Source organism: Cygnus atratus, chromosome Z (assembly GCF_013377495.2).
Source record: "Cygnus atratus isolate AKBS03 ecotype Queensland, Australia chromosome Z, CAtr_DNAZoo_HiC_assembly, whole genome shotgun sequence".
NCBI classification, from domain to species: Eukaryota; Metazoa; Chordata; class Aves; order Anseriformes; family Anatidae; genus Cygnus; species Cygnus atratus.
This window is the reverse complement of record NC_066396.1, coordinates 27,486,778-27,508,628: the sequence shown is the minus strand read 5'-3', so window position 1 is coordinate 27,508,628 and position 21,851 is coordinate 27,486,778. Positions and strand designations below refer to the sequence as shown.

Here is a 21,851-nt window from a genome sequence, read left to right as displayed (position 1 = left end):
ATAGTTCAACGTGCAACTCATCTGAAATGAAATGTTTAATTTTTCTCCTAAAGTAAAAAATACAAAATTTCAACAAGAGATGTAATTTTCCCTTTTGCAAAATTCTGAAGAAAATATTATTTAAAAGAACATTTTTAAACAGGAATGCTCTGTGATACTTACAGAGTAGGTCATCTTTTGCACTGCAGTACAATTAAAACATTAATTGTAACCAGAGAGAGTCTTCTTAGCTTTCAGACACAAAAATATGTCATTCATAAAAGCTCTGGATTTTTTGAAAGAAAAAAATCAGCTTGTAGAAACTGAACATTAATTAAATTGGAAAATCCTGACTTGTTTCAGCATTTCAGCTTTGAATACACAAGACATTTCTAACATGTTGAGCACACATTTACACAGAACTTCAGAAGCATTTTGCTCCTTACTTTTTCTTATTTTGAAGTATTTATAGATGATGAGCTAGCCTAAAAGGATTTCAGGTGCAAATAACTAGACATAGTGGAAGAAATAAACTTTTCTCACCCAGATTATGCTCTTCTTTTTGTCTCTTTTCCCATTTTGTGCTGTCCACATAGGCTGCAGAAAGAAGAGATCGTCTACCTAATGAAAAAAAATAAAATACATCACTACACAGTGCCAGGTTGCCTAAACAGTTCTAAATAAGCACATCAATTATTTAACAGATATCACCTTTTTTCTGTCACATTTACTGATTTGGCATAGCTGTCAGCAGCACTACCAAAGCAGTTTGGATTCATTGTGTCTGCAAAAGCCATTATTACTTCGTCATTTTTAAAACAGAAGAGTTCCCCCTTTAAAGTTATTTTCAGCGTGCAACCAATATTCCCAAAACTGAACTGTGTATTTAAGAAAATAAGAAATTTGTAAAGGCGGGGAAAAACAAACAACAATAAAGAACAGCTTCTTTGTACACATGCCTTTTTTCATCAAATATTAGCATTTAGTTAAAAGTAGGCAGAAAATTGTAAACATAAGGAACAACTATGCAGAAAAAAGGCTTTTTTGTTGTTGCTGGCTGAGGTTTTTTTCTACCTCTACAGAACTGTCTCACTGGAAATGATGCTGGATGCTCATTTACACACATTCCATGTTTGATCAGCTCTTGCTTACAGCTCCTGTGAAACTTTTTTCTAGATACTGTTTGTACCTTTGAAAACTGCTCAAGGCTCTCTTCTAGTTTCTGAAGCAAAATAGAAAATGTTTCAGTTGGACTAACGTGGATTATGTGTGCTCATCCCTGACAGATGATGAGGCCTTGAAGATGCATGAAGAACATCTGGATAAACTTTGCTTAAGGATGAACGAATACTTGCAGAAGCAGAAGGTTGCAGAAATTATTCTTAAGAATCATGAAATATTTTAGAAATAAATGTTGTTATCCTACACAGAAGTCTTAGTGACTACCTTAAAGTCCTTATCTAAAAACCTATTTGCTACGCTAAGACTTTGAAATTCTTGGTTGTGTAATAATTTCATCCTTTACTTTATCATTTTTTAGACATAAATGTATACATGGATACCCAGCTCTGAACATCTTTGTAAATTTTTGTCAGAATGACCCAGCATACAGTTTCACAGACAGGCTACAAGACTATCTATACAGCTTTATTAAACAGATAATAAGAAGACCCATTACTTTTAAAGATGCTTTTCGTTATGCTGATAAATGACGTACACAAAAGATCTGTTTCTTTTTGCCTTTTTTTTTGATAAATTTCTGTATGTTCTTTCACAGCTAAGGATGCCACTCCTAAAGTCCAAACATCTCAAGCACTATTTTCTGTGGACAAGCAGCTGTCTGACAGTGCTTCCCTCAGGTAAGCTAAGCTAGAAGTCACATTTGTGCTCTCCGTGCTGGTTCACTTCTGAGCAGCCACAACACCAGAGGAAAAGGGGGCATTTCTGTAACATTTCTCACAGCTTCTGAAACACGCGCACCAGGATGGAGTACAGAGGATTTCTGCTAAGGGAAGTTGGAAAGGCACCTTAAAACTACACATCAATACCATGTTTCAAGTAAATATTGTGGAGTTCAGTTCTCAAATGTGGATTTTTTATTTTTTTTTGGGGGGGGGAGGGGGATTGGCTGGTTGGTTTTGGTGTTTTTTTGTGTGGTTTGTTTTTGTTGTTTGTTCGTGGAAAGGCAGCTTGTCAAAAGCAACAGTCTTGACTGTGATTTTGTCACCTTACTCATTAGATGGGTTTTGCTAAGCTCTGACTGCCTGGGGCTTATCAGCCCCAATACACCCTCACATTAATTCTACATTCTCACCAAGAGAAGCAGGTCCCGGGCTGTTCACCCACCACCTCGGTTAGCCCTACCGACGCAACCTTGCCCACCCTTCACACCGCCCCCAAACCCCCCTCCACCTCCCGATCCCCGCTCCACAACCACCCGCGAGCACCCTCACGGCGCCCCGGCCCTCACAGACCACCACACCAAGCGGCCGTGGCCAACCTCGTCCCGTTCCCGCCTCTGCCCGTCCCCGCATCGCCCTCCCCCCGCCGCCGCGGCCGAGCACCGACCTGCCGCAGCGCCCAGGGCCTTCCCGCTCCGCAGCGCGGCCCGCACGAGTACGGGGGCGGCCATGTCGCCGAGGGCGGGGCAGGCCTGCGAGCGCTCCGCCCCCGGCAGGCCCGGGCACAAAATGGCGGCGGTGCTCGCCGGCGGCTCCCAGCGGGTGATGCGGGAGGCGGTGCGGCGCTCGGCGGTTCGCCTGCCCGCCCCGGGGTGCTGGGGCTGTGCGTCCGGAGGTAGCGGGGGCCGCGCGGTGGGAAGCGGGCAGCGGGATGGTGGGCGGCGGCGGTCCCGGGCTGTGCACCGGCTGGGAGACCGGCTGGAGTACTACAACTCCCATCGTGCCTGGCGGGTGCCACCAGCCATATGTCTGCCGGGAGTTGTAGTTCCGGCCGGAATGCCACGAAGTATGAACTTAAGGAAGGGGTAGAATTCAGTGAAATAAGTTCAAGAAGGGCAAACTCTGCTGCCCAGAGCTCTCTGCTGACGTGGATGCGGCGAAGGGCACCTGCGTGCTCCCAGCGCCAGCCCCGGAGAGAGCCCCAGGTTGGGAGGGCGGATTTCAGTGTCGAGGCAGCGGAGAAGGCATGTGGGGAGCAAGTGTTGGTGTCACCCAGAGTAATTAGTGCTGCGTTACCCGCTGGGGTTGTAATTTTTAAGTTTAATGGAAAACGTGCCACTTTATGGATTATTTTTCCTTCAGATTTCATGAAGTGTATCAGTAACGTGCTTCACTTACACAGAATACAAGCATTTTTACTTCTGTGGCTTGGTAACGTTTTGCTAGACAAATATAAAACTTATATTTAAGCAGCGGTTGGTGCTTGGCTTGTCCCTTCCCGATGAGAATCATTCTTTCACAGGCTGAAAACTTGTAAGAGTATATTGTGACAATGTAAACTATTACAGTAACTCTGTTGCCAAATCATTGGTTGCAGGTAAAAATCCACTGCTGGAGAGCTGAGTTTCTGGCAGCAAGAATTTGGCCAACAGCATTTGCATGACACTTTCGCTAGTGGAGCTTACAAAACAGAACAGTTGGGATCAGCGCCCAGAGTTAATCTTGAGATTCTGGTCTCAATGACTGTCTTTTTTCCTTGGTGCCTGCACAGCCCCAGAACTTCACTAGGTCTCCTGAGTGCTACTACAATCCAAATGATAGTCTTTGCATTTCCCCGTACTGTCCTCTCACAGCATTTGGAGCTTCTGGAGCAGGGCATTCAACAGTAACAAGGGCAGCATGTAGGAGGAGGGGCACTGTGCCTCTAGTGAGTTCTCAAGAACAAAGAGATGACAAGGAAAATCCTTAGAAGAGCATGGCAGATCTTACTCTTGTGCAGAATCCACTTCTGTCTTGGCTAGACGAGAGTGGAATGGCATCTCCAATTTTTCTTTTGTACATCCAATAAATACATAAGTTTTTGACTTTGTATGTATTAACACTGGAAAGCTATGATATAACTGTTGTGGGTTTGTGTGTGTGTGTGTGTTTTTGTTGTTGTTTTTGTTGGTCATGTGAGCCATTCTTGCAGTGTGTTTTTTTTAGCTTTGTACTACTCCCAGTAGCCTGGCATCACACAGTAGTTAACAGCTCTAATTTTAAAATGTGAAGTTCCATACTATTAATCCAGTTGTTATAATGTAAAACTCAACCTTTCTCTTTCCTTTTTATGGTAGGGAAGCGGTATCTGCTAACAGAAGATGACCTAAAGTTACAAGAATTTCAGCAGACAAAAGTGGTAATTAGAAATGAAGTTCATGGCAATAAAGGTATCTATATTTCTTTGATAATCTCCATTCTCAATTTTAACATGAGTACTAGAAAACAAGAAGACAGTCAAAGCCATTATAATATGACATAAAATTGACCCCATTCAAAGCAAGAGCTTGTATTTTTCTCTTCCAAATTGTTTGTTGCTAAAATTGTCTGAAGATCTCAGGCTTTGTAGAATGAAATGACATTAGTTATGCTGTCTTGGAAAATGTGGAGAAACTTTCAAGTATACAAGGTGCTTACACAGGACCTGAAATGTTTGTGTCCTCACATTTCCAACTTCATCAGACAGCCTAATAGAAAGTACTGCTTCAGTCTATGAATCACGCTTGAAATACATCTTCAGCAGAGAAACTTAATACAAAGCCTTACAGCTACTTCTCTGTCCAGAGAAGACCTGTGCCAGTAATTGCTTTAATCTGCTCTGTGAATTTATTGAGTTAATTCTAAGCTTTTTCCATTTTACCTCATATAACTTCTCAGTTGTATATCTAATTCTAGATGACATCTGTAAATTCTGAATACGAAAAACAAGTTAAGGTTTCCCAAACTGATCGAGGAACAAGATCAGTGGATTTTCCCTCATGGGGATTTTGTCATGCTCATTTAAAGTATATACAAATTTCATTCTTTAAAGAGAATAAATAAAACCATAAATCTGCTCTTAAAATTTAAATATGGTTAGGTAGAAGTCAACTTCTTGCACTTTTTTAATCACATGCAAGTGTTCCGGTGATACAAGACCTTTTACTGTGACAGTTGTTCCAAAGGGTGTGTGTGTATATATATTATCTATACATATATATGTACATTATATATAAGTGCAAGGAAGGGACGCACATCAAATTTAGTTTTGTATACTTAAGTCTTCTGGGACAGAAAGGAAGGTAAAGTCAAAATGACAGTTTTTCTCCATGAGGTAATACCAGAATTTAAATCAGGCAGTGACAAGTTGTAAGGTTATTACAATTTGCAGTGATGATGGCATACATATATTGGGCATGATTTATACTTCACTTAAGACTGATTGACCCATTATGATAAATTCAATATATCTTGCTAAAACAGGTTTGTAGAAGCCACATATTCACAGTTCACCTTTGTATTGTACAAGTCTTAGTCTCTGAGAACTGGTGAAAACAGTGTGCTAACCTGTTTGTGTGTATGTGTACATGGTTTTTATACTCAGTGTTTAGCCTTGCACTTGAAAGATGAAAAGTAATTAAGGATCATAGTAAACTTTGGTTTAGAAATGGAAAACACAGAAATAACTATCCTGTTATACAAAATATTTAAAAACTATTCTTTATTACAGGTACAGAGTTATACTATTATAGTTATAGCTATGGATAGAGTTATAATAATTATACTGTGAACTACAACAGCTAAGCAATTAACTACAGTTGCTACAATAACTATTGCGTGTTCTTTACAAATACAGTTTGAATCCCAGGTTTTTAAGTTTTGGTGCATCTTTGAGCCCATCCCAAACATATGTATATTTACTTCTATACATTTATTCTTTAGACTTCACAGGATTCAGCCCTGCATCTCAGTCTTGAGTAAGGACTCCTACTTGCATGTAACAACAGATATGCATCCAATAGCTGAATATGTTGTTCTCTGGGGTGCTCTCTTGGGCAAAGAGAAAGATGGGCAAACATCTTTCTTCTATGTAGAAAGGCTGAGAGAGCTGGGGATATTCAGCCTAAAGAAGAGAAGGCTCAGGGGTGACCTTATTGCAGCTTTTCAGTATTGAGAGAGGGCTTATTAGAAAGATGGAGAGCAACTTTTTGCTCAGTCAGATAATGACAGGACAAAGAACGATGGTTTTAAACCAAGAGAGGGGAGATTTAGAGATTAAGAAGAAATTCTTCACTCAGAGCGTGGTGAGGCACTGGAACAGGTTGCCCAGAGAAGCTGTGGATGGATGCCCTTTCCCTGGAAGTGTTCAAGGCCAGGCTGGGTGGGACTTTGAGCAGCCTGGTCTGGTGGGAGAAGTCCCTGCCCATGGCAGGGGGTTGGAACTAGATCTTTAAGGTCCCTTCCAACCCAAGCCATACTATGGTTCTATGCCCTGGAGGTACTAGTTTGGAAACAGTAGCAACCAAGAAGCTGCTACATAAAAGTTCACTTGCCTGTCCAAATAGGTGTGTGGCTCTGATAAAGCAGGGGGCTTCCAGGGGATATACATGATTTTAATCTTGTGTATGCATGAATCATAGCCTTAAAATTACCAGCTGGTCTTTGTGCTTGCTCTGCTATAGGAGATATATTGTGGATAGAGAAATGTTTTTTTTTTTTTTTTAGGAGAGGGGAAGTAACACTAAGTTTATGGCTATGTAAAAAAATACATATATAATGTATGAGACTTTTTTGTTTGCATCAGTTATGAAGGTTTGTAATTTTTTTTGTACTAACAGTGTTGAGTAGAAGTTACTGTGGTAGTTTGAATGTTGGGTGGGATTGTTTTGCTTTGTTTTTTAAAAAAGAGATTAAGACAGCAAATGTCACTTTAAAGACTTCCTTCCCCTTTAATTTTTTTTTATTAACTGATGTATTCCATACCATACACAATGGAACTAATTTCACAGTAAATGTCTTCTGAGTTCTTCAAGTCTGCTCTGACTTCATGGGTACATCTAGGCATGCTTCTCTGTGGGAAAATTTTATACCTATTTATTGGTTGAAAAAAAAAGTTTTTTGCTGCACTGAATCTCCATATTTTAGGTACAAAATGTGCAGCAGATAATGGAATTGTATGTGGACTGCTGTTATGTGCTTCTTTTTCAGATCCGTATTTTAACAGTATTAAAGAAAAATTAAAGAAAAATGGAAAGATTCTCAAAAATGAACTAAAAATTTTACTGCATTTATGTCAGACTTCAGCTGATGTGGAACTAGCCAGAAAAGTTATTTACAGGTACTTTTAACAATCCAGGTAACACTGTTTTCTCTCTTTATTTTTCACTTTTATCAATAGAAGAGATTACTTATTACTAGTTCACTTTATTAGTTCAGTCAAAACAATGGTTTTCCTTAAAATCTATCTACTTTTGTATCTAAATGCTATTGACTGCTGCAGATAGAAAAGCATGCCTCAGTCATTACAGCTGTAGATCATGCTGCCTATTTAAAGTTGTTTTACCTTGGCAAATTCTATGCTTTGTGTGATTAACTCTTTTGAGTCTTTCCGATAGGTACCATGAACAGAATGGAATCACAACTTTACGTGATTTTAAATTTGGGCCCCTCTTTATGAGGCTATGTTATGAGCTAGACCTTGAAACACCTGCAGTAGAACTTATCAAAGATCAGGTAATTTCCTCTACATATTTCAAAAATATCTTATTACCTATTACTTCAATATGAGTAATTATGTTGTGCATGAGCTCAGAGGCTTGAACTGTATCTGTTGCAGTGGTGAGGGTGTCTGCAACATTATTCTAAGGATGTAGGTTATATGTTTTTAATTTTAAAAGTAACCTGAAAGTGAGAGAACAATTAAAAGAAAACCAAATGCTAGTTTAACTGTTTTTTTTAATTATTGTACTTCTGTATAATTGCATCATTTTAATACTGCTAATCAAAAAAAGTTTTGATTAAAAATAATTCATCAGAAAAGCACTGCATGTTTTCCTGCATCCTCTGTTTCCTGCATCCATACTGCATAGATCATACTTGCAAGTGAACACTTCTGAGTAGTAAAAACACAATGCTGTGTTTTCAAAACTCTCTGGGGACCAATGGAAAGTCAGCTCTATGATTTTAATTCATCAAGTCATGGGACATACATAGCCAAAAATGGGAGAGATCACTTGGCTGCTGTTCTTAAATGAGGGGTGTGTATGCATGGGTTTTGGTTTGTTTGTTTGATTGACTGAGGTCTGTGTCATCAGGACAAGTCCTGTATCACTTATGGAACTGAGTAACTGATAGAAAGCAATGTGCGGTACCACTTCAGACTCTACTGCGGAAATTTTCCTAATGCATCTGACATTTTATTTGGCTATTCATGTTCTCCCAACATGCAACGAGTGTGATGGCATGAAAAAACTTACTTGCTCTTTATTCTGCTACTGCTTGTTATGACTCGAGCCCTTGTGTTGATCTGATCGTCATTTGATATTGTGATTAGGAGAATATTCTTTCAGTTTCGTAGTGGTGGTACTTTATCCTAAAGGTACTGCTATTCAGCTGCAAATTGCATATCTGCTAGGCTTTTAGAGTTGCCATTAGAGACTTCTGCTTGCATTAACTTGAAGGTCACAATCTGTCATTGGCGGAAGAAAAAAGTGTGAATCTCTGGGAAACATCTGTTTAAGTGTGCTTTTGACCATACTGAGTCACTGGTATTTTAGAGATTACTTGGCAGAGGAACAGTTAGGGAACACAGAAAGTTAAATGTTAAACTTACAAACATGAAGCTAATTCCAGTAGAAGGACCTGATAAATGCTGCACACAATAATAGTGCTTGTCCTAACTTTCTTAAAGCTTGCTTTGTTTGTATGTTTGTTTGTTTGTTTGTTTTTTCTACAGAATTTGCGCGGTTTTTTCTCAGAGAGTACGTCATTCCATATTTTGATGACTATGTTGTTTAAAAAGAGCCATTATGAAAGTAAGTACTGAGTTAGCTAATGCAAACATATTTTGAGGAGCATTCTTCCCTCTGTGTGTGTATAAATATTGATTTATTTGATTGTTATAAAATACTGACAAGGTTTTAGAGGGCCAAATATAAGTCAGCATAGATGCAAAGTAGCTGCAAGGTAGTGTGTAATAAAAATGGAAGACTTTACCTGTTTCATACTTGCAAAAGTATTTTTACCATCTGCAATTCTGCAGAATTGTGATTATGCTGTGGGATTTTTTTCCTTAAGCTTTTTTCTCTGAAGGCTTAACTTCTCTTCGGTTGGTACTTTCCCATAGCTTTTTGGTTTCCCTATTCTAAGTTAGTTTTATGTGGCTTTTGGAACAGGAAGTTCTCCAACAAATTTTGCTGGCAGTTCTGTGTTTTTGTGTCAGAGCAGGGAAGAGTATCCTTTTTACTTTGGTACGAAAACAGGCTGGAGTCTTCTCTTGTTTTCTCTTACTAGTGTGCACATACAGAGTGGTTGCTGAAATATTTAAGGCAAATGCTTAAAATCAGAATTTGGCCCTATGTGAGGTTATGACAGGGAATCATCTGACTTGACTGTTAAGAGTATGGAGTAATCTTTTCAAACAAATTAGTTCATTTGGAATTTGTTGAATGGGTAGCGGTTGGTCAGTTGATGTTTGGCAAATCTGTCCAACACTTGTCTTAAAGGCTGAGACTGACCCACTGTTAAAGTAACTAGATCAGAGCCTGGATGCTGCGTTGTGTTGTAATGAAATATGCTTTAGTAAAGAGCTTTTAGATACTTTGCTGAAAATGGTAGAAGGTTTGGTTGTGTGTTTAAAAGACTGTTGTCTTCATTCTGGGCAGTTAGGAAGAATGAGAGTTGCTTTGCCAAGTATCCAGAACTTAGTTTTAGGTTTGTGTCAAGATAATGGAACAGTAAAACCAGGTGCTAATGTAGATGGAAAACCTCCTACGTGGGAAGTATTATTACACCCAACTGACCCCAAATTAAAGTTTTTGAAATGTTTTAATTTGAAAAAGTTAATAGATTTCAGTTGGCATTCTTCTTTTGAAGTAGACTTACTGAGCTGATATCACATTGATTTTATTTTATTTCTTCCTGTAATTAAACATACAGCCTGAAATTTCTGAAGTGAATAACACTACTGTATTTTTGGCAGGTGCTTTGGAAGTTCTGGGAGAAATGAAAAAACAAGGTATACCTTTCAACAAAGAAACCTATCTACTGGCATTTGCAATATGCTACAAACTTGTAAGTATTTTCAATTTACATGATGAAGCATTTGAAATGCCTCCTCTGTCTTCCTCTTTGGGGATTTTGAAATTTGTGTGTTTCCAGTCATGATTTCATACTTAATACAAATATTTTAGACATATTTAAGTCATAAATTGCTTCATTGTTCACAATTTTTGTGCGTATATGGCTTCCCATACAAACTATTGTCACAAACTAAATACCCGAAAATTACAAGAACATAAACATTAAGAAACAAATTGGATACAACCTTTGATTAGCTGTTAGTATTCTCTCTCTGGGGTCTGTGCCAGGATGTACTCTGTGCTTGAGCCACAATATTGGATTTATAATCTGTTTTCTCTGGGGGACAGGGCATATATGACATGTTCTGTTTGTCAAACATCTCCCATCCATTTCTCCCCCTCTCCTCCTGGTAAATCTTGGACCATTTCTACAATCGCACCCAAATTTGGCAAGAGTTAGGGTTGTCAAAGGTATTCTGTTCCCACGTGCCTGAAGAAAAAGTGCAACTGGGCCCAGAAAAGAAACATAAATGAATGCCTTCAGTGAGAGGCATCTTACTTCCCCTTGAGGTTAGCTGTATTTTTAGTTTGGAGAAAAAGAGCATGAACGTAGTAAGAAGCTAGGCTGTATGGGTTCTACAACTGTTTCACTAGAGTAGTTTCTCTTTTGTAGCAAGGTGAGATTCTCAAACTTTCTTCTTTTAATCTTCCTCTCCAGATTAGAATGAATTCTGCAATTTGAAATATTAACATAAGCCCTTCCCAAACTCAGTAGGAAACTTTTTCAATTTCCCCATGTTTGTACAAAGAAAGACAGTGGCTGAGAAAAAAAATATACCACTAGACTAAACTTCCTCAGATTTCTTAGTTAACTGTACAATGAAATAGACTACATATGTGATAAAAAGGAGTTAGCCTAAAATTGTAACTGTGCAGTAATTTCTGTGGTGCTTCTGAAATTCTCAGTTCTAATGAATTGGTGCTGCTTTTAGGTCAAGGTGAATAGAAATAGCCACGTAGCTTTAATGTCTATAGACTGGGGCAGTAGACAGCTAAAAAAGATCTGTGTAAACTGTCTGCAGTTAAAACCAGTTGGAGATTAATAGTTGCAGTTTATTTAGGGATGTTACCAGGTCTACCCAGAGGGTGCTTTCTTTAGGAAGTTGTGAATGTACAAAGACACTGACACTACGCTACAACTAAGTTGGTGTTTGCTGTTAGCAGCCACTTAGCCAATATTTATGGATACAAGGTTACTCCTTGGTCTACACTCTGCCCCTTCAGGTAAAGGCTTTCAAAGAACCTAACTATTTTTCTGAGGTCTCCATTACTCTCTCTGCAGTAGCTTTACATCCTCTCTAAAACTCTAACATGTTTTTTTCCGTGGCCTGTTGACAGAGGGCTTAGATCCATAGAATACAGAAGAGGTTCCTGAGATGTGTTTTCTACTACTGGCTCTACCTGTGTTTTCAGCAGAGAATCTGGCACATCCTTATTTGTTTAACAAATTCATAAAAATGCTGTGGAAATGATAGTAAATTGACATGCCGTTGTTTTAACAGACAAAATAAATTTGTGTTTTGTTTTCATTAAGATAAAATACTATCAATAGGAGAATAAGCTGTAGTAGCCCTTTATACACTAAAGAGGATTAGACTGAGCTCTTTCAAATGCTTAATTGGTTGATTCATCTGTTAGTGGTAAATACTCAGACTCCAAGTTAGAAGGACCTCAAAATGTTTTTTGCTAGTAATGCAACATGAGAAAATTCAGGAAAAATCTTGAAGGGAAACATCTTCAAGATGTATGGCTGTGTAGTACTTAGCTGCCTGCCGGGTTAAACCACAACAAAAACCCAAAGGATGACTCTGTCCCTTAAATCACAGCTGCTATTTTGCATTCATGGCACTTTGTACAGTAGTAATAGAAATCAACAGCAAATACTAGGAAGGAACATGAAGGCTGTTATACAAATCAGTGGTACCAGTTTTTACAGAACTCTCACGTTTGGCAGGTTTTACTTTGTTCAGGGTCTAGTTGGCTCTATTTATCATTTCCAGTGTGAGGAGCATTGTTTTTGGTGGTGGTTTTTAAAATAACACACAGATGAACTCATTGCCTTTTACTCTAGACTCTTATTAAAATAGTGGCATTAATGTAATTACCATATGTCATTCACTACAATAAGATGCCAATTATTTATGCCCATAAAGTTAAGTATGCTGGTAATTCTTGACCTTTGAAGTACTTAACTGCTAACAATGTGAAGATGGAACGCTGATGCTATTTATTGCTTGCCAGCAATACAGAAAGTTTTTTATGTTGGAAAACAGGCAAATATATGAGGTATCCCATTAGAATATCTACTTTGGAAACATCTTGAACAATTTAATCTTTAAGAGGGAGGCTCAAGATTGCTGAATATTCAAATTTGCATGTGTGGAGATTTCTTTAGTGTAATGGTGCTGAATAGTTCAATGCTTAGAAAACATTGATTTTTGTTAACTATACAATATAGCTTTTAGAATAAAGACAAAAAATCAGCCTTCTTCCTGATTTGGGAATGATAAGAAAATGAGAAGGAAATTGTTGCTTTAAGTAGACTGTCAGGTGTTATCTGTTTGCAGAAGTCAAAACAATCAGGGCAAAGTATAGTTGTTAAAGTAATGGTAGTTTTTGTCTTCTGAACTCTGTAGCTGTGAATGTCATCTTTTGGTGTTGTGTTTCTCAAGAAGTGCTGCACAGAATCTGCTTGGTTGGGTTCAGATATAGATTACCTTGCTGACATTAACTTCTGAATGCCTTCTGAATGTGACTGCAATTGCTTACAGTCCTTTCAGATCTCAAGATTTACAAGTGCAACTTAGACTTGAAATTTCTACACAGGACAGCCTGGAGTCTTGCAAGATCTCTGCAAAACTGCTTGAAGAAGCACAACTAAAAGGTGACTTATTACCACTGCGAGCATTCTACTTTGCTGTGGCGTCTGCTCTGAAGCAGGTACAGTGCCTTTTGTTTTGATTTGTCCCTGAATCTCAACAGGCTTTTTGCTATATGATAGTCAGTGCAAGAAAGGCAACATAGAGGAAGCATAAATGACCTATGCAATTACGGTAAGTACTATAACTTTTAGGCCCCTGAAATAGTAGAATTGTAGGTGACTCCCACACAAAGTGGATGTAGAAATTCTGAAATCTAAACCTATGTCTTCAGTCTAATGCACAGGTATTTTGTGCCCCTGACAATGCCACGTAGAATTTTCTTAGCAAACAGATGAGAGTTGGGCCACTGGATTTAGGTATAACCACAGGCCCTGTCGTGCTGATGCTTAGTGATGGTTTCCTTTAAATAGAATAAAAATAATAATGCAAAAGATATGTACAATCAGCTTTTCAAATAGAATAGTTTGGGTTGGGAGGGACCTTAAAGATCGTCTAGTTCCAGCCCCTCTGCCATGGACATGGACACCATCCACTAGATCAGGGTGCCCAATTCATGACCTGGCATTTTCTGGTCAGTTTCCTACCTAAGGCACAATACATCAATAAAAATTGAATACTAAGCATGCTAGGGAGCTGTACCTCTGTGACGACATGTCAGCATGATTTGCACTCTCATGCATTCGTTTGATCATAGAACAGTTATGTTCTCAGATTCACCAACATTAGGGTTTCATTTGTCTATGGTCTGACTGGCACACTGCCAGAAATCAAGGGATTTAAGGGTAGGTGGTTCCCTGGCATAGGGGATAAGAACTTCAGTATTTGGAAACAGAAGTTAGACATGTCCAGTCCACAAGATGAAAGTTCAGATGTAAAGGAAGAACATCTAATAAAATATATATCTTAAAAAGTTTAAATGTTAAATGTTCATGTTAAAATGTTTATCTGTGGAGGCAAACTCAAGGACCATGATATGTATTGGCCGTCTATCAGCAGTCATGGCCATCTGGAGAGGTCCCAGATGACTGGAGATTTTCTAATGTGATGCCCATCAATAAGAAGGGTTGTAAGGAGGACCCGGGGAACTACAGGCCTGTCAGCCTGACCTCGGTGCCAGGAAAGGTGATGGAACAGGTCATCCTGAATGCAATCATGCAGCGTATGCAGGACAACCAGGGTATCAGGCCCAGTCAGCGTGGGTTCATGAAAGGCAATTCCTGCCTGACCAACCTCATCTCCTTCTATGACCGGGTGACCCACCTGGTGGATAAGGGAAAGGCTGCTAATGTAGTCTGCCTAGACTTCAGCAAAGGCTTTGACATGATTTCCCACAGTATTCTTCTGGAGAAGCTGGCAGCCCATGGCTTGGACAGGTACACTCTTTACTGGGTTAAAAACTGGCTGGACGATCAGGCCCAAAGAGTGGTGGTGAATGGAGTGAAATCCAGCTGGTGGCTGGTCAAAAGTGGTGTTCCCCAGGGGTCGGTGTTGAGGCCCATCCTCTTTAATATCTTTATTGATGACTTGGATGAGGGAATTGAGTGCACCTTCAGTACGTTTGCAGACGACACCAAGTTGGGGGGAAGTGTCGATCTGCCAGAGGGTAGGAAGGCCCTGTAGAGGGACCGGGACAGGTTGGGTCAATGGGCAGAGGCCAATGGGATGAGGTTCAACATGGCTAAGTGCTGGGTCCTGCACTTTGGTCACAACAACCCCATGCAACAATACAGACTTGGGGCAGAGGGGCTGGAAAGCTGTGCAGAGGAAAAGAATCTGGGAGTGCTAATCGATGCTTGCCTGAACATGAGCCAGCAGTGTGCCCAGGTGGCCAAGATGGCCAACAGCATCCTGGCTTGTATCAGAAATAGTGTAGCCAGCAGGACTAGGGAAGTGATTGTCCCCCTGTACTCAGCTCTGGTGAGTGCAGAGCACCTCGAGTACTGTGTTCAGCTTTGGGCCCCTCACTACAGGAAGGACATTGAGGCCCTGGAGCATGTCCAGAGAAGGGCTACGAAGCTGGTGAAGGGCCTGGAACACAAGTCCTATGAGGAATGTCTGAGGGCACTGGGGTTGTTTAGTCTGGAGAAGAGGAGGCTCAGGGGAGAGACCTCATTGCTCTCTACAACTACCTGAAAGGAAGGTGTGGGGAGCTGGGGGTTGGCCTCTTCTCACAGATAACTAGTGATAGGACTAGAGGGAATGGCCTCTAGTTGCACCAAGGGAGGTTTAGGTTGGAAATGAGGAGACATTTCTTCTCAGAAAGAGCAGTCAGACATTGGAACGGGTTGCCCAGGGAAGTGGTGGATTCACCATCCCTGGAGGTGTTTAAGGAAAGGTTGGACATGGTGCTCAGGGATATGGTCTAGTGGGTGACAGGGATAGTAGGGTGATGGTTGAACCAGATGTTCTTGTAGGTCTTTTCCAACCTTAATGATTCTATGACTATATTTCTCCACAGCATGTTCTTTAAGGGTGAGGTTTTTCATATAAGCACTGCCACGAAGAGGTGCTGAAGGAGTTCAGCAGGAGAATAACATTTGGGAAATCCTAAAGTCTACTGTTTCATAGAATGGAATCATAGAACAGCTTGGGTTGGAATGGACCTTAAAGACTATCTAGTTTCAACCCCTCTGCCATGGGCAGGGAACCCTCCCACTAGACCAAGTTGTCCAGGACCTTGTCCAACCTGGTCTCGAACACCCCCAGGGATGGGGCATCCACTGGTTCTCTGGGCAACCTGTTCCAGTGTCTCACCACCCTCTGAGTGAAAAATTTCCCCCTAACATCTAATCTAAATCTTCCCTCTTTTGGTTTAAAAATTTTCTCCCTTGTCCTCTCATTATCTGCCTGGGCAAAATGTCGCTCTCCATCTTTTTTATAAGCCCCCTTTAAGTACTGAAAAGCTGCAATGATGTCTCTGGAACTTTCTGTTCTCCAGGCTGAATATCCACAGCGCTCTCAGGTTTTCTTCAGAGGTGCTCCAACCTCTGATCAACTTTGTGGCCCTCCTCTGGACCTGCTCTAGCAGATCACCATCCTTCTTGTGCTGGGGACCTGAGTGCATACCTGAGTGCAGCACTCTGGGTGGGTCCTCACAAGGCCAGAGCAGAGGGGGACAATCCCCTCCCTCCACCTGCTGGTCACTCCTCTCTTGATGCAGCCCAGGATGCAGTTGGCCTTCTGGGCTGCAAGGACACACTGCTGGCTCATGTCAAGCTTTTCATCCACCAGAACCTTTTCTGCAGGGCTGCTCCCAATGAGTTCTTCTCCCAGTCTGTGCTCATGTCTGGGATTGCCCCAGCCCAGGTACGGCACCTTGCACTTAGACTTGTTGAACCTTGTGTTCACATGGGCCCAGTTATGTAGCTTGTCCAGAACTCTTTGGATGGCACCCTTTCCTTCTGTCGTATCAACTGCACCACTCAGCTACGTGTTATCTGCAAACTTGCTGACGGCGCACTCGATCCCACTGTTTGTGTCGTTGATAAAGATATTACACAGTACTGGTCCCAAGACAGACCCCTGAGGGACGCCGCTCATCACTGGCCTCCACCTGGACATAGAGCTATTGACCACAACGCTCAGGGGGCAGCAGTCTTCAGGCCAATTCCTTATCCACTGAATGGTCCACCCTTCAAATCCATCTCTCTTCAATTTGGAGATCAGATTTTCCATGCCATTAATTTGCATACAGCTGGAAGAAACATTCTGTTTCATATGTAGAGAGGTCAGATTGCTTTCAGCCTCTCCAGAGGATCTATAAGAACTAGAAATTTGGTGTTTTTCATCAATTTGGATGCATGATGTATCATCATTAAGGTTTTGTTATGCATTCTGTCTTTTTGCTTGGTGTCTGTGAACACCATAGGCTGAACAATAGCATCAATGAAATTAATTTATGTGCATGGTGATATGGCTGGGCTTCTCATTAACACTGGGGTTAAAAAAATAAAATCTCTGCTTCTGAAATGACATGAAATGTCCATAATACTGTTGTTTTTTTTATAAAAATCAATTAAAATTCTAGTTCGGCAAACAGAATAGTGCTCCATATTACATGTAACTATTCCTAAAGCTGCATGATCTTTTAGCAGTACATCTTGCTTTGAATAAGGTGCATCTTTATCCCAAGTAACTGCGGTTGGTTTAGTAAATGTCAGTGTAACACTTACTGTCTATACAAATCAATTGGTATCACAGATACAGTACTGTAAATATGTATGTCCCAAAGGCTAAAAGCTCTGGGCAGGATAAATACTGACATTACCATATGCTGCACTTCATTTAAGTATTCTGATTTATGCCAGACTTCAAGCATGAGTGTAGTTCTTTTATCTTATAGATGTACTTGTGCTCAGTGTTGGTTATATGCTTTACTTTCCTGCTTATCCGAGACCTAAGATCTGAAAATAGTCTGATGTTCTGGAGAGCTAGGTGTCCTGCAAACTCCAGCAGGGTGTGTTTCACAGGCTGGATGCTCTATGGGGCCTGTAGGTCTTGGTGAAGGTATTTTAGATGCTGGTTTGTGATTCATTGAAAAGTTGTAAGAGCTTTTTTTTTCTTTTTTTTCCTTGAGCTTTGATTCACATGGAAGTGCATCTCATATGTTTAACTGTATTTTTTTCATTATTTCTAATTCCTTCCTAGAATGACATAGCACAAGCCCAATTTTATTGTTCTCAGATAAGGAAAACAGACAACAAAATATACAATAATCTTAAAGTAAGTATGCTTGCTTTGTATTAAAGTTTTACAGAGAAATATGCTATACTGGACAACAACTCTCATGGGTGGCAGAGGAGCAGAAGGGTAGCTTCTTAGTAGCATAAGCTTATATCAGCAATGTTGCTGACTTAGTTTTTGAGTCAACAGACAATTTTTGTTAGGTGATTTGTTCTTAATTGTTAACATCTTCCCCTCATTTTTTTAAAAATCACTTCTTACCATTGATGAGAATGGTAAGTAGGGCAGTCCTGCGTCTGTGTGTATAGAGCTGGGAACGATTTCTAGTTATGACACTGTGACTTTTTGTTTTCATGCTACAGGAGATTTAAAAAAAAAAACACAGCTCCAAGTAAATGCCTTCCTTAGCTCTGCTCTGCCCACTTCAGGCCTCCTTCAGCCATATGAACAGTAATGCTTTTCTTTAGTTGCATGGTCTATAACCTGAGAGTCTATTGCTTGTGCCCTGTAAACGACCTCTCTAAGCTATGTAAATAAACACTTTATTCCAGAACAGATAATGCAGATCCATCAGAGGAGCTCTGCCTCTCGGTTCCCCCTTCCTTTCCCAATGGCTGAAAAAAAAAAAAAAAAAAAGAAAAAAAAATCATGGAAATTGGTAATTCCGTCTGGCTTCTGCATGATTAATGGATTTTATCAGCACAGTATCTAGAAATTCATTTTGGTCCTTCTTTGCTTCATAATGTCTTCCTCAAATACTTTTTCAAAGCTTTCTTTCTGATGATAAGTATTGTGTGAGTGGTGTGGATTTATTTTTAAGGTTCTTGTCCAGCTCAGATGCGGTTCACTAGAAGAAGTGTTAAAAACATTAGAAGCAGCAGTGGAAATGGATACTCCTCCCTTTGTGAAAAAAATCGAGTTTTCTGAGCAAGTGGTAAGTATACAATAAGGAACTGAATCAGTCAGAAAATCTGACATCAGTGATGTGTGCTGGTCAGGGGTGCAGGCCTGGGGGTGATGAGGCAAGACTGAGAGGAGGTCCGTGATGCTTTGCTAAATCTTGGTGGTGTGGTTCAGTTACGGAACGTCAAGGGCCTGAGTTCATCCTACCAGAGCTGTTTGAGTTCTAGTGCATTCAGGTGCCAAAGCATCTGGCTGGCTTATTGTGTTGTGGGACAAAGCACTTAGCTGTCTTCCCTTTTTTGTTGTGGATCTAGCTTTTACAAGCTCAAATTTCATCTGAAGGAAGATGAAGAGTTCCTTAGTGGCATTTAATAATTTAATCCCTTGCCTTATATGCTAGTTTCATTTGATGTAAAAGTGAGAATAAAGTTCTGATGACGGTGGTATTGTTGTTAGCTTGGTGATATTGGTGATATTTACAAAAAAAAAAAAAAGAAAGAAAAAGGTACACAGAGAAGTGTGATATGGGAAATAATAGCTTTTACAGTATTGATCACTGAGAAGGCTTCATTCATACACACATGTATCCCTATCAGCTTGGCAGCACTGCTACTTCTTTTCCTGAAAGTTATATTCATTTTAAACATATGTATGGAACAAGGTATTTTAAGACTGTGTTAGCAATTAAATACTTACACTCTCAGTGCTGGCTGTTAACAAAATAACTGAAACATAAAATAAATACTAGGCAGAAGGGGAACATGCCTTTCAAAACACAGTCCATGGATATTAGTTGCTGTGTTTAAAAGAAAGTTTTAAATCAGAATTTGTTTTGTAAATTCATTGCAATAAAAGTTGCATGTTTCAATGTTGTGTTTTTATTTTTGTTTGGCAAATTTGTGACAGTTCCTAAGACGACCAAATATTTGTACTGCCCCATTCCTTCCACAGTAGGTTATTGATCAATAGCAATTTTTCACAGATTCACTCATTCTTGATCTCATACCCTGCATATGGTATAGCCTATGAACTTTCCAGTGTTTTTTAGTATGAATTCTATTGATTTGTACTGTATATTTAGTGTGATACCTAATAATAGCTATAATTGTGCTGATTCAGCAAACAGATTCCAGGAAGCAATTATGTTGCCTCGGTTTAAATAATCACATTAGTCTGTACTAGGACTGGAAATAGGACCGTACTACTTTGAGGAAGTTTTTAATCTAATAAACTTTCTCTAATAGGTGTCCAGTGCATTTCCACTGTTGCTTGGTGATGAATAATGTGTGCTGCTTAAAATCCTCTTCTTACAGGTCATTACACTAGTGGTGTTTCTTATGCTATATACTTTTTTTCTTTCATTTTGAGTGATAGTTTGTCTTCAATATAGTGATTGATTGAAACATTCACTTGCTGAACTGTAACAGTGTGTCATTTTTACCCTCCTCAGCTGGCTGCAGCCACTGAAAGGATGGAAGAAAGCCCTGACCTTTCTGCCAAATTAAGAGATATATATAACAAACTACAAGCTTCAGGACGGATAACCACAAACACATTGGAAGATATGCTCTTCCAGATTCCTAGTTCAAAGAAGACCCCTGCAAAACTTTTAAATCAAAAACATTTGGGTTATCAGGCTGCTAAACCGCTTCAGTCAAATCTGATGTTGGAATAGTTCAATATTTGGTGGTAAACTGAACTACTGTTAGTGTCATGTAGAAGCGTGTTTGAATAAAATGGCTTCTCCCCTCCTCCGCTATGGGCAATTGTTTACATTGCTTGCGTGAAACTGAATTTTAAATATAGCTCGTGTAGATTTTTAGCATCAAAATTCAAATGAACAATAAGCCATGGCAGTAGGTATTTGTGTATTGTTCTGAAACTGAGTAATCAGAATGGTTTGAAGCTTTTCCTCAGGGACTTAGATCAGGATTTTCCTTATACTAAATATCCTGATAGAGGTAAAAAAAAAAAAGGTAGTATTTGTATCTGATCTGACTTTTGCTGCTGTTCATGATTTAAAAAAAAAAATGCAGTGTTCATCAGATACAGTGTTCTGCCAAAAAGAATAGATGCGGCCCAGAGCCTAGATGAAGGAGTATTAAATTACATTGACCATTTTTTCAAATTCTATGCATCGCAAGAGAATCGTAAAGGAAACTAAACGTCTTTGGTGCCTTTTTTCGAATGGTTCATGGGAGATAGTATGGTAACTGGCTGGTTGTTTTCTCACTTGAAGGAGATTCCTGAATGAAAGTTATTGTTTTGGAATAATCGTTCTGTAATATTGTGTGACTCAGTTTCAGTTTTTCAGGTGTTTACAGTTTTTAACAGTCCTGCTCGGGATCAGCTGGAAATCATTTCCATGCTTCCAGTACAATATGGAAGTAGCTCCCAATCTTTTCTTCATAAATAGGTTTGATACAAGATTTGTAAAGGCTGCATGTAGTCTGGCAAAGATTAATTTCAGAAAGATGAAAGCATGGAGTTACTTTTTAATATATTCAGGTGGTTGCTACCATCAGGAAAAACTAATATAAAACTACATTTTCATATGCAATAGAAGATAGTTTGGGCTATTTAACCTGTTACATTGCAAGTATTATAAAGTCAATACCATTTAATTACCTTATTTGGCACTTTCAAATACGTTTTAATTGCAAGAGGCTGGTTTGTCCTAGGACTGAGGTGTGCATATTTGTTGTTGGTTTTGTTTTTGTTGTTTTTAGTCTGCATTGGTTAGATACCCATCTGAGGCTGTATCCTAAAGCCACCCATATGGCCCCCTACTACCAAAACCTTGCCACTACAATCCTACCTGCAGTTGAACTAATAACTTCTGTTATAATTTGTTGTCATTATAGCTGACATTTCCTATTCTTTGCTCTCTTGATTACTGGTTTTCTTGAGATTGATTTATTCAAGCTAACTATTAACTTAATTGAATTGTTGTTGTTTTGTTTTTTTAAAGAAACTATACATTTTTTTCTCTTGAGGGAGAAGGGGAATGCTGAATCCATCACAGGCATGTAACAGGTACAATCACTTGAAAGACATGTAAATAAGGAACATAGGTAGCAAAACAGACCATTTAAAAAACCCTGCATTTGCCTCCTGCACTACTG

General features: G+C 39.6%; 2 protein-coding genes across 4 annotated transcripts in view; one reads left to right on the top strand and one right to left on the bottom strand.

Annotated features, from left to right (window-relative positions):
* The window catches only part of MRPS27 (mitochondrial ribosomal protein S27), a 45,852-nt gene extending 43,207 nt beyond the window's left edge, over nucleotides 1-2,645 (bottom strand). Inside the window, exons 1-2 of the mRNA XM_035565835.2 lie at nucleotides 2,548-2,645; nucleotides 523-600 (exon numbers count right to left, since the gene is read on the bottom strand). Of these exons, the coding sequence (XP_035421728.2) occupies nucleotides 523-600; nucleotides 2,548-2,611 (142 nt within the window). The 5' untranslated portion in view covers nucleotides 2,612-2,645. The remainder of the gene's footprint in view (nucleotides 1-522; nucleotides 601-2,547) is intronic.
* The window catches only part of PTCD2 (pentatricopeptide repeat domain 2), a 31,762-nt gene continuing 12,505 nt past the window's right edge, over nucleotides 2,595-21,851 (top strand). Inside the window, exons 1-10 of one of the 3 annotated variants that reach the window (XM_035565831.2) lie at nucleotides 2,595-2,775; nucleotides 4,217-4,309; nucleotides 7,107-7,236; nucleotides 7,514-7,631; nucleotides 8,854-8,932; nucleotides 10,099-10,190; nucleotides 13,085-13,198; nucleotides 17,788-17,862; nucleotides 18,656-18,757; nucleotides 20,177-20,477. In XM_035565831.2, the coding sequence (XP_035421724.2) occupies nucleotides 2,610-2,775; nucleotides 4,217-4,309; nucleotides 7,107-7,236; nucleotides 7,514-7,631; nucleotides 8,854-8,932; nucleotides 10,099-10,190; nucleotides 13,085-13,198; nucleotides 17,788-17,862; nucleotides 18,656-18,757; nucleotides 20,177-20,401 (1,194 nt within the window). In that variant the 5' untranslated portion in view covers nucleotides 2,595-2,609 and the 3' untranslated portion in view covers nucleotides 20,402-20,477. Of the gene's footprint in view, nucleotides 2,776-4,216; nucleotides 4,310-7,106; nucleotides 7,237-7,513; nucleotides 7,632-8,853; nucleotides 8,933-10,098; nucleotides 10,191-13,084; nucleotides 13,199-17,787; nucleotides 17,863-18,643; nucleotides 18,758-20,176; nucleotides 20,478-21,851 lie in introns of those variants that run through there. The other 2 variants (XM_035565830.2, XM_035565834.2) reach the window with 2 other exon arrangements.